General features: G+C 42.9%; 1 protein-coding gene across 1 annotated transcript in view; it reads right to left on the bottom strand.

Annotated features, from left to right (window-relative positions):
• The window catches only part of RASEF (RAS and EF-hand domain containing), a gene marked incomplete at its 5' end in the record, with an annotated part of 42,368 nt that overhangs the window by 6,565 nt on the left and 19,851 nt on the right, over positions 1-15,952 (bottom strand). The window contains 7 exon segments of the mRNA XM_045085347.1: positions 2,913-2,989; positions 5,626-5,745; positions 9,170-9,284; positions 10,359-10,440; positions 11,670-11,817; positions 11,934-12,071; positions 12,384-12,618. Coding sequence (XP_044941282.1) covers positions 2,913-2,989; positions 5,626-5,745; positions 9,170-9,284; positions 10,359-10,440; positions 11,670-11,817; positions 11,934-12,071; positions 12,384-12,618 — 915 coding nt within the window.

The raw sequence follows: 15,952 nt of genomic DNA, 5'->3' as shown, positions 1-15,952 counted from the left end.
AATGGACAATGATTGTGATAAATGTCCTGTCAGCACTGCGAGGAAATTGCATTTCTAGGAAACACTTTTCCTGGGATTGAGAGGTTTCCAGAAAAAAGCAACACTAATAGTTCAGGGTGTTAACCAAACATTCATGGCCTCCCCTCAAAACAGAATTCTGTTTCAGACAGTGCAAATCCATAAACTCGTCTAGCTCACGTTTTATGACATGAGACAGCATGAAAGCGGCCTGATGGTAATTGTCTTGCAAGATCTAAATTGAGAACATAACATATTTACATTATATGTAACTTTCTAAAGGATGTAAAACCTTTTTTTAGATGATTTTATTTATTTATATGAGAGAGATAGCAAGAGAGAGAGCATGAACAGTAGGGAGAGGGAGAAGCCGACTCCCTGCTAAGAAGGGAACTCCATGTGGGACTCGATCCCAGGACTCTTGGATCATGACCTGAGCTGAAGGCAGACCCTCAACGGACTGAGCCACCCAGGTGCCTCAGGATGTAAAACTTTAAAAACGATCATTTCACCAGTGGCAACTCTACCATTTCCATGTAAGACTTAGGCACTTTAATAAGCAAATCTGAAGGCAGGATATAAAGCAAATTAAAATTTTTAAATATTTGCTTTATTTATAATTTTCATATTTAACACATCGCTAACATAACGAAACCAGGGAACTCACACCAGGCCATAATGCAACAACAACAATAAAATAACTCCCTGGTGAGTGATTCCCAAGGACGGACCTCGTGATCAAAAGGCCTCTGTACACAGGTGTGCTGGATAAGGAAGCCCAAGGCTGTGTGGCGGCAGCAGAGAAAGCATAGGTAGCTCACAGCCTGGCCCACCTTTACGATACAATAAAGAGCATGGATTCAACTCTCTGGGTGTGACTGTGGCAATCTGGAGTCACTTTAACTGTAATATGATCCTGCAAGATAATTAATTCAGCACAAAGTAGCGACTGGTATTCCGTGGCATACCGGCGGTTCTGTGTAGAACCACAGACTGGCAGAACCAGAGAGGACCTTGGGGGTCGCTTCTCCAGCCCCCTCCCTCATTTTACAGACTAGAGATGCTGAGAGGGGGGAAGGACTCGTCTGACTCCACAGCTGTTTGAGGGGAGATTTAAGACCATACTTTGAACCTCCTGCACCGTGGTCCTCCATTAAGCGGGGCCGGAGGCAACAGCCTGGCAGGAGGCCTGTGCACAGCATCCTTCTCTGCTGGGCTGACCAACAGGTCAGCACCCCGCTGCCAAAGCTAGGGGCCCCATCCCTGCCCGCTGCGGTTCAGCTTTGGGCCCAGCGAAGCTCTACAGACCTGCAGGTCCTCCCCAAAACCCCTTAGCCCAGCAAGCAGAGCACTTCCACCCAGGAATCCCCGGGTATGTTGTAGCGAAGCGCCAGCACGCACACCTGAGAAAGGACCAATACCTACCAGTTCAGCAGTGAGTCCACCGTCAGTGCATCTCACCCAGTCTCCCCACCTCCGCCCCCACCACCTCTACTGAATGAGCCTTCCCTGGTCAAAATGGCCAGCAGCCCCTTCACACCCACAGGTACATGGAATCCATTATTTCACCCAGCTTAGTTTACCTGGGCTCTTGTTTGACAAATGTGGTATGAGCCCATGATTCTCCTACTAATCACAGGCAGAAAACCATGTGATTCCCTCGAATCTACACATGCTTAAGTGTTTGCTTTTCTTCCACCCAATCTAGGTCACACTCAGAGTTAGCACTGTCTTTGCTTCACACAAAGATGATTTCCAGCATGGTGCGGGCAGGTGGGTCTCTCTCGGATTGATATCAAAGGAGATAATGTTCAGACTCAGTTCGAGCCCAAGGTATCTGCCAAGGCCTGCCACAGACTAATGTCAAGCAGACCATTTAAACTCCTGGGGCCCACTTCCTGATTTTCTCAAGTGAGGGCAAGAATCTTGCCCAAGGCCCCGGTCTAAGCAGCTGGTAAGCATTTTAAACACCGAATCATCAATAGAAAAGCAGCATTGGAACACTGCGATGTATTTTACTTGTCACTGGATAGGAGCAGAAGAAGCCATCTACCATACTAAAGCTAAGATTCTTATAAAATTTCACATATGATCAGAAAAAAACCTACACACTCCAAATTATGGCTTCACTTCATCAGTAATTAAAGATCACTGGCCTGATTTTGTTCATGCTAATTTTCTTTTCTTTTTTTTTCCTTTCTTTTTTCTTTTGGATATTTAATCTCTTCAGGCCAGTAAAGAATCATCTTTTCATTTGTGGCAGAAAACCAGGCAGAAGACATAAATTTAAAAGATAATGTTGTTATTTCTTAAAATTCAAATTTACTCCAAGGATTAAAAAACACTCACATTTATATCCAAGTTCCTCAAAGATGTAATTTTCATTCTAATCTACATCCCAAAATGTTATTTATTATTAACACCACTGACTGAGCTTAATAATTACCTGAGTAATTATTTTAATAAAGTGCTTCCAACTGGCATGACACACAATTTGCTTTGTTGAGTTGCTTTTTTTCTCCTTTATCCCAGAAAATGTCATAATAGGTAGTTAATTTCATAATAGTCTCTTGTGTTTCAAATCTGGTTCCTGGAAATGATTCATACAAGTCAACTATTAGCTTTGTGGTGACATTTTGCAGAAATGTCAGCGACACCTCAGATGCACCTGCTTTGTTTGGCAGTAAAGGTACTTTGCCAGCGTTCACAGTGAATAAGCAGCACTACCAGTTTTTCTAAAATCCGTGTTCAATTGTTTCTCTAACCACCAATGAAATACGAGACAGTGTTTTCCAATGTATATTCACATTACGGTCCAGAAATTGGGCATATGCACCAACTACGTGAAAATACAATCCTGCGTTCAGTTTTCCAAATATAAGACAACATTTTACCGAGCAAGATGGAGAACAGCTTCCACTATATTCGAGCCATCTTTGGCACTGGTTTCACAGAATAATGCCCCATACGTCTGTAGAAAAGAAAGAAACACAATTAAATGAAGTCTTTACTTAAGGCTCCTGGAATTTTAGCTTTTGAAACCAACAAATAAAATAAACATATTCTCCTGTTGAGTATTCTAACAGCTAAGAAATAGGATTCATGGTTTTGATACTTTAAAAATAGTGAATTTGGGTCTAGTTATTCCAGACACAACAGCTCCGAGTCAGGGGACTTTTTATTTTGCCTTAAAAGCAAGCACAATACACCATTTCATGTTTTATTCTCCATAGTCCTACCAGTTGCTACAAATGTTCTCTATCGGATAATCTGAGAGAGGTAAAAATGGTAGCTTAAGGTAACCACTCACGAGTTAAATGTCCATCAAAAGTAGGTCTCCTTTGGGCCGGCAGCTAACTCGCATCCCTTCACACTATCATCTTTGCCTTCAAGATTCGGCAACCTCCATGTTGTTAAACCCAATGGACGCTGTCTAGGGCTCTGTTTTTCTATCTCCCAGCGGTTATGGATATGACCACTGATTATATCACTCTCCTGCTTCACACCTTTCAGTGTTTCCCATTCCTCTTCAAGTAACGCTCAGATGCTTCCCCATGGCTGACAAGGCCTTGCGTCCAGATAGTCCCGGCCCAACACCTAGCTTTACCCACCACCCTCTTCCCTCGCCCTCAACGCTCTGGTTACTCTAATCTTCCCTCTCTTTCTCCAATGTTCCAAATTCCCCCTCACCTCACAATCTTTGCACCTGCTGTTCCCATTACCTGGGTTATGCCCATCAACTCCCTTCTCCAGGCTGACTCCTACCTACTTTTTGAATTTTTCCATAATCCTCCCCAGAAATCAAGATTCAGTGTTGTCTAAGCCTGGCATGTCTCTGTCAGGTCTTGCTATTAGGAAACCTCACAGCCCTCTGTGTTTTCTCTGTACTGCACTTGTCACAATTGTAATTTGATAAAGTTATTTTTGTGCATCTTTGCCTGGAGACAATGTCCTTTCAGGAAGGAGAATTGCAGGGGCCTTGGGCCTGGGTGTAGGTGACACAATTCTGTGTGGGATAAGGGGAGGATGTCATGGCTGCTCTGGAGCATGGAGAGAGAGAACAAAAGGAGGGGGTAAGAGTCCACAGTGGGACATTCACCCATGAGCCTGGGGAAAATCTATGAAAATTCCACAGAAAATCTGTAAAAATTCTACAATGAATGTGAATGAATTTCTAGTGGTAATGCATAGTGCTGTTTCCAAGTTTAATGGCTAGGATGCTATGGGGTGACATGCAGGGTCTCTCCGAGGCTATGGGAGGGTAGGGGTCACAAGATGCGTAAGTGAGCAAACCTTGGGAACTCTGAAATCGCGAGGAGGGGATAAACCTGGCATGTGGTGGGGGATCACATGCTCTCTAAGGGGGCTTGGGGGACAATGAGGCACGTGGATTACACACATTGCCCGCGTATCCACCAGAAATGAACTACATGAAGACATGGACTGTCTGTTGTGTGCTCCAGTCTTTCTTCCACACATAATCAAGTACATACGGTTAAACACGTTGAATGAATCTCTTCTGTGCTTTGCTGCCTAGCTCTGATGTTTAGCATGTTTGGTTCATAGTTTTAAAACTTAAAACAAGAAAGATTTTCAAACTTAAAACAGTGGCACTGACCCTTGTTTTTACAGTCCACGGGCCATACTACAGCGCAGGCTGTCCATGGGCTGAAGCAGAGCACAGAGGCAGCCGTATCAAATCTGACTGCAACGGCTTGGACTTAGCCACCCGCAGGTGCCTCTGATGCCATGTTTGGGAAAGACAGGTCCTAAGGGGGTCCTGGAGCAGCCTCACACACTGGTAATAATGGGAGAATAAATGCTGCCCCTAGTAATAAACTGGATTGAAATGAGCCTCATGTTCTATACAAGCGCACAACCAAAAATAATTTTAGACTATTCAACTAAGCACAAATCTTAGAGAAAAAAAAAAAAAAACTTTCCAAATTCTCTTCCAGCCAGGTAACACACTGCCCTTTGGCACAGTAGCCTTCTGGAACTAAACCATGTTTTCTAAACAGGACACCCATTATTTTTCCTTGACGTGGATTCCAGAACTAGGAGGAGTCCAGGAACTGGCCGAGGGTGAGGAGGAAGGCAGGACACTTCTGGTTCCTTTGTCAACGTTCTTCAATGGGGAAAATTGCCCAAGTGATCATTTTACCTCCATGAGAGGTTTAATACTTGGTACAATTACTTACATTCATTAAAGTGCGTGTGGCAAGGGTGGGGGTCGGGAGGGCACTTGGGTGGCGTAGTCAGTTAAGTGTTTGCCTTTGCTCAGGTCCTGGGATCAAGCCCTATGTCAGGCTCCCCATTCAGTGGTGAGCCTGTTTCTCCCTCTCCCTCTGGCCCTCCACTCCCCACCCCTGCTCAATGCTCATGCTTGCTCTTTCTCTCTCTCTCAAATAGATAAATTTTTAAAAATAAAATAAAAATTAAAAAATAAAGGACGGGGGACACTGGGAGTTCTGCCTGGATCAGAAGGCCAGTAGTCCCATTGGAATGGGTGAAGGGATGTCAAAGAACCTTGTTAAGTGAACGTAGATGGGAGTGAAGGGTCGCCAACTGCAAAGCTCTGTTCCAATAGCCCCATTTCACCCTTACCATGGCCAGTTTTTCTCCCAAGTATCCTGGGACACACTTCTGTTCCTCTGCTGCAGCAGCATCATGGAGGTCAGCCTTGTTTCCTACCAACATGATAGGAACACTCTCCTGGGTTGCATCCTGCCAGGGGAAAAAATGCTGTGGGTTCATCAAACACTGAATGAGTTCCACTGACAACAGCAGCTTCCACTCTCCAAATGCCCCGTGGGTTCTGCATGACCTGGAGGTCATACCTTCCAGCCTCAAAATCTCTCTACAGAGAGCCAAACTTCTTCCCATCACCAAGTGAAATCACTGAAATTGAGAGGTTAAACAAGAATTTGCAAACCAGGGCCTCGGTGCAAACGCTCCCCATCACCCCTGCCACCATACAAACAAATATGAACTACAGCGGCATGACCACAGAGCTATATCTGGCTATGGCACCCACACAATTTTCTGCAACTTTCACTCCAAACGGTGCTGATAACAAGTCAACTTCATTATCTCAGGCACAAAACACACAGGGAGATCCCTCAGCCATAACGGGATAAAAACAAAACGTGAGCATTCTACACTCACTGCAGTCTGGTTCACAACAGCAAAATGTGAAGGTCCTAAAGGTTAACATTTTTCTTACGAGGAGTCAATTACCGATCATTCAAAGGAATCGATTCTAAGGCTAATGCTCCCAAATCCACCTTTGCAGGTCCACGTGAAACGTGGGGAACAGAGCTGCATCGGAGGCCACCCCTCCCATCACCTGGCCTCTCACCAGCTGTGGCCCTGAAATCAGGCAAAATGTTTCATGTTTCTGCCTCAGTTTCCCCACTGGTAAAATGAAGGGGTTAGTAAGGGCACATCGCCTCCGCAGGATCTAATGAGAACACAGAAAGCTAGCCTAACTGGCCCAGAAAAACAGGGTTCTGGTTCCCACTCAAGAGCAGCAGCAGCCCTGACCGTGACCCTCTGCCAGGCCTCCAGGTACCAGTTGTGCTTTCGGTTTGGTGCTACACCTGACACGGGTTCAAGAAATGAGCCTGGAAACCGATGGCATTACATCTGATTTCCCTTCCCTTCAGACCATTCTCCTCCGACCAAGGGCACCACAGTGTAGTAACAGCAGAGGGGAGATGGGAATGGAGGGCCGTCCCTGAAACTAGGTGTGGTGTCCATCGATGTGTTCATTAACTCTGTTCTTCTGCAAACTGTTCAGGTTCTAAGGGGGCAACTTTGGAAGCCGCTCAACAAATACTCACTTAAGTGAGCCAAGAACCCAAGCATCTAAGTGACTTCCCTAAGGTATGTCAGTAAATACGGGCAACTCCTTCCAGTCCTGTCTCGAACAGCACCTTCCAGGGAGGCTGCCCTGACCACACCATCAGGCCATTTACTCTGCCCTCTTATGTCCACAATATTTATCATTCTCTATCATTCCATTTATTTTATTTACTTGTTTCTTGCTTATTATGTTTCTCCTACTTGGATACAAGTTCCCCTACTGTGGGCGTATTCCAGGCTCTGGAACCTGCACAAAGGAGGGACTCCAAAAATACTCTGGAATGTGAAAAAGTCAGAGATCTCATGTCTCAGGTGTCTCCTCAATTCAACATTCACACAAGCATTCAACCAATACATTATTCACGACAGGTAAGTAAATGGCCATAATTTAATTTTACCCATGATTTTATTGCACAATTTTGTAACTCAGTGGTTTTTATCAAAATGTATTAATTATTAATTCACCACTGACATTCCATTACCCCTCAGCCCTTGGGCCTATCCCAACAATTACAATCTCAGTTTCCAACCGTATCTCTAGTGGCCACATAAACTGTCCCCACAGAATGTCCTCCAATTAGAAAGGGCCATGACAAAGGTTTGTCATGCCCTTTTTTCCCAAAGGTAGAAGTTAAAAGCCAAGTAGTATCTAATTTTTCCTTGTGACAAATTCAAGAGTTCATCTTGAATATAGTTTTTGTCCTTTTCAGACCCTGTGAAAGGTGATCCACAGAGCTAAAAAGGTCACTTACCACGTGTAGGTGATTAGCAAATGATGGTAAATGATGGGGTCCTGGCACACCAGCTGTGGTGGTCACTAATGGCTATTTCAACACTGTGACTGACCTTGCCTTTGGGCCGCCAGTCCTTGCACATCATGCAAAGACTTAAAATGCAGACTACATCCAAAATTTTTAACAATAAAAAGTTTTGCTGTGGATTTTAAATTTTCTGTGGGTACACGTCCATTGGGATGATGTTATTCTCTGGACCTGGGGAGGTCCGTCTGTTCCCGTGAGTAGACGCTTCTCCTCTGTGCATGGAATGTACCTCGGAACTCCACTCTGGACACCAAAAGCTTCTTTTCTCAACCTGCTGCTTACTCTGGCTCTTTATCACAGCAGCAACCAGGGCTGACTCAGGAGATCCAAGGCCCCCTGCAACCCCTCCCCTCTAAATAACCACAAACCAGGGTCATACACTTTCTCCAACTCAGGTTTCTCATAAAAAATGAGAGTAACATTATATTTCTTACTTCTTTCCTCAGATATGTTACAAAGATGTATATAATATGTGGAAATTTTGTGAAGTAAAAATGCTACATAAACGTCAACCCATTTGCCTCATATTTGTAATAATTTTAGGTCATGATATTCCGTTAGGACAAAATGCACATTTCTTTGTCATTTTTCAAATAATTTCTTCAGTTAGAGAATATAATTCTATTTTCTTACAGGGTATAAATTAGGCCCAATGGAAGACTCTAGAAGCTAAGCTGATATACAGCAATTAGTTCTCTGTTTAGTCATCGCTGCACTGTTTAATGCCTATCAAAAATTAGAGATAATACACTTAACTGAAAAATTCTATTAGCCACTATTTTTTTTTCCCAAGAGAGTATATTCAACCACAGCTGGAACTGAATTTTATGTTAATTAATAACCCATTGGCAGCACACTAAGTGTGGTCAAAATCATTTCCTACTTCCAGAAATTATTTACCATGAAACCAAAGGATATGAAAGCTCCTCAGATGAAAGACACTACTCATTTAGCCAAAAAAAAAAAAAAAAAGTTTTACTGATTTTTGAGACTCTAAAAAAACAATACTACTTGGTATTTCAGGGGCATCCAAATTACCAGCAGAATAAGGTTGAGGACACAGGTGCTAACGGAGCTGGGCCTTGCACGTGCTCATATCTGGCACACATGGGGGCCCCGTGCACACCAGTCACATACACACCACCCCAGGCATTAAGAACTGCTTCTTCTCAGGTTGCCCACATTTGCAGTTACTTCCAGAGGGGTTCTGATTTTATCTGTAAGAAAACCAGAAGTTTTATTCCCAGAAACTCCCTTCAGTGGTATCCACAGCTCTGGGGAAACTCGCCCAGCCACCGAGAAAGAGACCAATACTGCCAAGTACCATGAGACACTCCCCCTCTCATACCCAGTCAATGCTCTCTAACGGTGTGCAGGTGAACAAAGAAGAGAAACCGCTTCTTCTAAGATGGGCCATGACGCCCGTGTAGTTTTTTGTTTGTTGCTGTGTTTCGATATCTTACCTCAATCATGTCCACCCATTCTCGAACATTGAGAAAGCTTTTCTCACACGTAACATCATACAACAGCAGAACGCCATCTGCTCTTCTGAAGTAAGACTTGGCGATACTTCTGAACCTGGCAAAGAGGAAAGCATGTAAATACCAGTTCTAATCAGTCTTTTGCTCAGGTGCTACCCCTTCTTCATCTCTTTTTTCTCCTTTTATAAGATAAGCCTCCATTTAGAAGAATCTCATGGCAACCTGGCACGGGGACAGAGCCACCTCAGAGGGCTGGAACGACTCAGTGGAGGGTAACAGAATAATTTGGGGTATGATCTACGAGAGCCAAACACTTTCTCCAAGAATATCTATGAACCCAAAGTAGAACCAGGGCAAGGCTGAGAGTATAATTTCTAAAAATTTCAGCCCCTGCAACAAGCTCCCAAACCCATGTGTGGGAGCACAAGAGCACACCCCAGTGTGCATGTCCCAACACTAAACCAACGGCAACACTTGATAGCATCTTTAAAAAGGCCATGTCGAGTACAAATGTTTTTTAAATATTGAAAGTCTCAGAGTCCTAGAGAATGCAAGCTCCCTGCAAGCAGCTTTTGTGGATTTGTGTCTGTTTCCTGTTGAATTTTTAGAGCCTAAATGGTGCCTGGTACGGGCACATATGGGTATGCAGCCCATACTCACTAGCTGAGCAACTGGAGAGATGTTTTTCTGAAGAGCTAGGCAGGAATAAAACCTACACTTGATCCTTCTGGTCATCGGCAATGCATGCAGAAGAAGGCAAGGTCACCAGACATGAGTCTTCCACTTAGTTGGAGCCTCTGCCCTTGAATGGAGGGCAGCTGACATATTCCCTTTTCTTTTATTGAGCCTGGCTAAGTGCCTCCTCACACCAACACACTGCATTCCAGGAGTGCCGCCTCGCCTACGTTCTCTCGTTGAGAAAGGGCACTCTCCTTTTCCCAACTGAACAGCGGCTCAGAGGAAGCCTGAAGACCTCCACACACAACTGACAGGTAAATGAAGGAGAAAAGAATGTGGGGACATGCAAACATTCCCAAAATCCTAATGCACTATGTAATTACACAGTGTATTATAATTATAGGATTATGAGCAACAAAAACCACCAAGCGTCCCACGAGGCTCGTCCATGCAGACCAAAGGTGAGCCCGCAGCGCTGTGGGGAAGCACTTGCCTCTCCTGACCAGCCGTATCCCAGAGCTGCAGCACTGTGCGCTCTCCGTCCACAAGGAGAGTTTTCATCTGAAAATCGACTCCTGAAAGGGAATTACAAGAGAACACAGGGACCATGATGTAAATAATTTCACTGGTTTTGACTCTCAAGCCCTCTGTGGATAAGACAAAAGCCAATAAGCCAAAGCTCAATGAGGTAGAGAGGGGTGAATGTAGCCTTCAAGGAGAGCGACCTTCAAACACTAATTACAAGTCAGAACACACATGCACGCTCAGAGGAACCTTCTGCAGGTTGGCTGAGCTGGGGAAGGCTTTCGGCTACAGACAAAAGGAAAATCTACGTTCTGTTTGTCCATGTGATTACACAAAGTTGGTATGTCTCTGCGTGTTTATGTGTGTGTGCTTGTGTGCATGTGGACGTGTGTACGTGTGCATGTATCTGTGTGAGGATATGTGGGAGGTGTGCATATAGACCATGCTCTTGAGCAACCAAACAAAACTTGGCGGTCTTTTCAGGAACCAAATAAAAGTGAACTTGCAATTTGTTATCTTCAGGGGTATGATGAAGGACCATGAATTTACAAACACGCCCACTGTTAAGAGGGTATAATCAATCTATTCTAATATCTCTCATCATCAAAATAAGAACTCTTTAGATAAAGAAAGGTGAACGATAACTTGCAAACCTTCAACTCCTTTTATTGATTAGTATGCAAATTTGGGAAATCAGGACACTTCCTCTCTTGTTCTCAGAACGGCTTACTCATGGATTCCGCTGTAAAGGAGAGGAAGGATCATACACCCGGCTATGATTTTGACCATGACAAAGTGGCCACCAACAATGTCACTTTGCCAAGTGACAGCTTATCAGAAAAGCTTTCCCCGGTCACCCTGTGTAGAACTGCACCTCTCTCCAAACTTCATCTTTTTTTCTCCCATTGCTGTCCTTTGGGGTGAAGTTTCCTTGCAGGCTGGGATTTAGTTGTCTCTGTTCATTGTGTGTCCTGAGCACTTACAGCAGTAGCGTGCTCCTAGGAGAGCTCAGGAAATGTCTGCTGAATAAATGAATCCGTCATCTCTGGCTAAGTGGATACCTCTGTCCTTTGTCAGCCTTCTTTTCCTAAAGTTGGGCCTTCACCAAAACAGAAGACCGTTCTGTAGATAAGGACACACACACACACACACACACACACACACATTCCTATATATTATATATGTATACAGAGAGATCTGTGTATATAGTTTCTATGGAAAATAAAATCCAGCTAAAAGAAGGTCATTTCCCCATTACCACCTGGAGAAGGAACCATACCCAGGGTGGCACTTGTATTTCCTCGAAATTCATTCTTGCAGAGCCTCATGAGGAAACTAGACTTTCCCACTGCAGCATCCCCAGCAAGCACAATCTTGTAAACCTTCTGTGAGCTGGAAGATTTATGGTCGCCATCCACCATGTCTGTCTAGGGAGACAAAGCCACCGTGGGTGACAAAGGTCGGGCCAGTTGTCTTCCTAATAAGTTATAAGGCACCGAAAATTCACAGTGTTCATGAATATAATATCCCAGATACTACCTACCTGTGGTGACAGAGCTGAGATGGGCTTTCTTGAAGAACTGACAACGCTGCCCTCACTAGTGGACCCCTGGGATTTCCGGTCTAAGATGGCAGCCATACCTTCGGCACCAAACGTCTCTTCATCCCTTATATCAGGAACCTGGTTTTTGTTATTATTTTTTTTTTAGTCAGCCATTAAAAAACAAAGTCTCTCATTACACATATATATTATGGATTAAAGAGAAGAAAAATATGCAGATGAATCTATAGTCAGCTCTGTTATGGAACAGAGGAGCCCCAAATGGCAATCTGTGAAAATTTTTCCCTACCCTGATGAAGAAAAATACATTCTACTGACTAGGTTTCATATTTATAACCTTTAAGTAGTATTGCCATGACAGATACAAGTCAAACAGGGTGATAGATTTCTATTGAAGGTACGGCTCAGGAGACAGTGATTTCCGGGGCTTACATCTACGTCTGAAGCATCACCCCCAAAGCTCTCCTGCGTGCCGTGTGACCTCTGAAGTGCCCTCTGGTGCCTGTATTCCACCTCCGAGTCATATTCATTGGAGTCTCTCAGGGTAGACAAGCCGCTGTCAAAGCAACTCTCGGGAAGGCTGTCCACCTCACAATTCATCCTCTGCATAGGGTCACAGAGGGCCAATGAGTCACAGTCCTCATCCACGTAGGAGGAGCGGGATGACCTGGTGATAAAGGAGAAGACAGCTCTACCCGAGAGATCACAAAGCTCAGAACTACACAGCAGTGGACTCAAGAAGACCAACAACTCTCCTTTTTGCCAAGAATCATAATGTAGTCCATGAGTATGCATCAGGGGAAACAAACAGCTCATTCTATGCAACAATCAATTAAGATAAAGACACTCAAGTCTAATATTTAATAAAAATGAAACCATTTTTAAAAGTCACATTCTGTATTTCCTAATAAGAAAGGAATTGCAGTGTCCAGAGCATAAATGCAATCTCAAGTTAAGAAAAATGTATGCAGGACATGTGAACCTTTTTACTCTAATGTGGTCAGACCATACTCCAAATAGCTCGTCCATTTCTGGATAACAGCTCTACTTTTTAAAAGGGATGCTGACAACCTAGATGGGAAACGTAACCATGATGACCGTGAGAATCAAAACCCTCAGATACATGAAACTGTGCCATGAGCTCAACTTCAGTCTCATTGGTGTCCCTCTTCAAATCCTCAGAGAAGCTGACACATGAAGATGAAGAATACATTCTCCTAGGTTGCGCAAGACAAAGTAAGGGCCAACTGATTAACTTTTCTAGGAGTCATATTTTTTTTAAAGATTTTATTTATTTGACAGAGAGAGAGATCATAACTAGCCAGAAAGGCAGGCAGAGAGAGAGAGGAAGGGAAGCAGGCTCCCTGCTGAGCAGAGAGCCTGATACGAGGCTCAGTCCCAGGACTCTGGGATCATGACCTGAGCTGAAGGTAGAGGCTTTAACCCACTGAGCCACCCAGGCATCCCGGAAGTCATATTTCTAATCAACATGGTAAAAATGACAGGCAATTAGAAAGGTATGATACCAGAATATGACACAGGGAGTTTTCTGCCACTAGGTATTGATACATAATCTAGTAAGATGCTTGTAGAAGAAGTTTCACACGGAGGTCTCCTGGATAAATCCTGGAACCCCTGGCTTCTATGGATGTTTCCATTTGTGAAACTCTCTAACATCTTATAAGTGAGGGAGAAATTAACACCCAACAAAAGAATCAAAAGAAACCGCATTATTTCCCTATTTACTTTTGCTTTTCCATTTGATTTTCCCAAAAACCTGTTTATACTGAAATAATGGGGCACATGAATGGCTCAGTTAAGTGAAGTGTCAGACTCTTGATTTTGGCTCAGGTCATGATCTCATGGTCATTAAGACTGAGCCCCACATCAGGCTCTGTGCCCAGGGTGGAGGTTGCTTGAGATTCTCTCTCTCTCTGCACCTCCCCCCCATCATGAGTCCTAGAAGAAGAAGAAGAAGAAAGGTGGGGAGGGAGAGGAGGAACAACAAGAACAGGAAGGAAGGAAGGAAGTAGAGGGAAGGGGAGAGGAGAGGAGAGGAAAGAAAAAAAGAAAATAAAAGAAGAAAAACAAGGGCCACAGCCTGTTTAGTCTCCATTACACTGGAGCACCATCTTGGGTCACTTGGCAAACACTGTCTCATCAGAGTGAGGAAATGGGCAGAGTATATAGTCCACAGAGATAAAAACAGAAAGAGACGAATATGTTCAGAAAACAGAGGGTGATCTCAATATAAATAAGTATAAGTGACATAAGTCTGAGAAGTCAAAAATATTTTGGTGCCAGGGTGCCTGGGTAGCACAGTCGGCTAAGTGTCGGCCTCTTTGGTTTTGGCTCATGTCATGATCTCAGTGTTGTGAGATGGATTCCCATGTTGGGCTCCGTGCTCAGCTCTGAGTCTGCTTGAAGCTCTCTCTCCCTCTCCCTCTTCCCCTCCTGCTCATGTGCTTTCTCCCCAAAATAAATAAATAGATCTTTAAAAAAACTATTTCAGTACCATTAGCAAATGCTTAAAATTAACTTAAAAAGTATGAATCACCAAACACTCCCTAAATATGTTACTTAATTACAAAGTCTTTATCCTGGGGGCACATATTCAGACCATATTGTTTACAAGCTAGCTCTGTGTGTCTGTGTGCATACATACATTTTTTTGTTGTTTCATCATTTATGAAATTATCGTTCTAAAACTTTTAGCCACACTATAAGGAACCTAAGAAAACCATTCTCACTATAACATAGTACAAACTACTTCAGCTCCATATCATTATTAATCACAACTGTTTTTAAAAACTTTCAGATTTTTTATAAGAAGGGAAGAAGTGAAATACAGAATTGAGAAATCACTTCCACGAATATCTAGACTCCTAATTTAAAATACAGGTGCACATCAGATTTTCTCAAAGTCAACATATATATACCCTTTAAAAAAATAAACTATTCCTACCTGCCCAAAAAATATTTTCATAAGTAAGTCTGTGCAAATATAGGACAAACTATATTTTTGTTACAAATCTTAGAAAAATGCTAAACTAAAACAAGTATGCAAGTTAAAATCCAGTAAGGTCACAAAAGCAACAAAATTAAATTTAAAACATGCTTTTAAGTTTTTATATTAGCATCAAAAACTTTTGATATTAAACTTCTGATATTAAAATAATGACCTTCCAAAGAGGACATCAGTCCAGACCCTGGTAGCCCACTGGTTATTATTCACGGGGATGAGAACAAGAGTGCTCTACTTCTGTCCCTCTGAGCCACTGGGTGTGATGACTTTGTCCCTTAGAACCTACTCTTGAGGAGTTCTTAATCCAGTACCAAGAGCCTTATTCATGGTGTGTAACCTTTCTCAAAATGAACCATGGTAAAATTTCTGAAATAATTTTCAGTAATGTATCTTTTCTCCTATGTGCTTAGAATTGGTCTTAAATATCAGTCCAGAAAAATCACGCTATGCCCACAGTTTTTAAAATATATTTTTCTCAATAACAGAGCAAATAAGCTGCCTACATGTCTACAAACCATCAACATTTCTTATTTCACAAATCAGTGACAATAAAAACATCTGATACCTGTATAGCATTTTCCTAAAAGTGATCACCAATAAGCCCTGGTAATAAACCTTCCTGACCATTTTGCTATTGCCAGGATAGTTAAGAACATTATTCTTTATTTTTTGGTTGATTTCAAGTTTTTATTTAAATTCTAGTTAGTATCTACCATACATCTACGGTAAAATTGGTTTCAGGAGTAGAATTTAGTGATTCATGACTTACATGTAATACCCAGTGCTATTTACAGCAAGTGCCCTCCTTAATACCTATCATCCTTTAAGCTCATCCCCCACTGTTTTCCATCAACCCTCAGTTTGCTCTCTGTAGTTGAGTCTTTTATGATTTGCTTTCCTCTCTCTTTTGATTGTTTTTCTTCCTCTATGTTCTTCTGTTTTGTTTCTTAAATTCCACATATGAGTAAAATCATAC

Source organism: Mustela putorius, unplaced genomic scaffold (assembly GCF_011764305.1).
Source record: "Mustela putorius furo isolate JIRA1106 unplaced genomic scaffold, ASM1176430v1.1 tig00000854_pilon_pilon_pilon, whole genome shotgun sequence".
NCBI classification, from domain to species: domain Eukaryota; kingdom Metazoa; phylum Chordata; class Mammalia; order Carnivora; family Mustelidae; genus Mustela; species Mustela putorius.
This window is presented reverse-complemented; position numbering and strand designations above follow the sequence as displayed.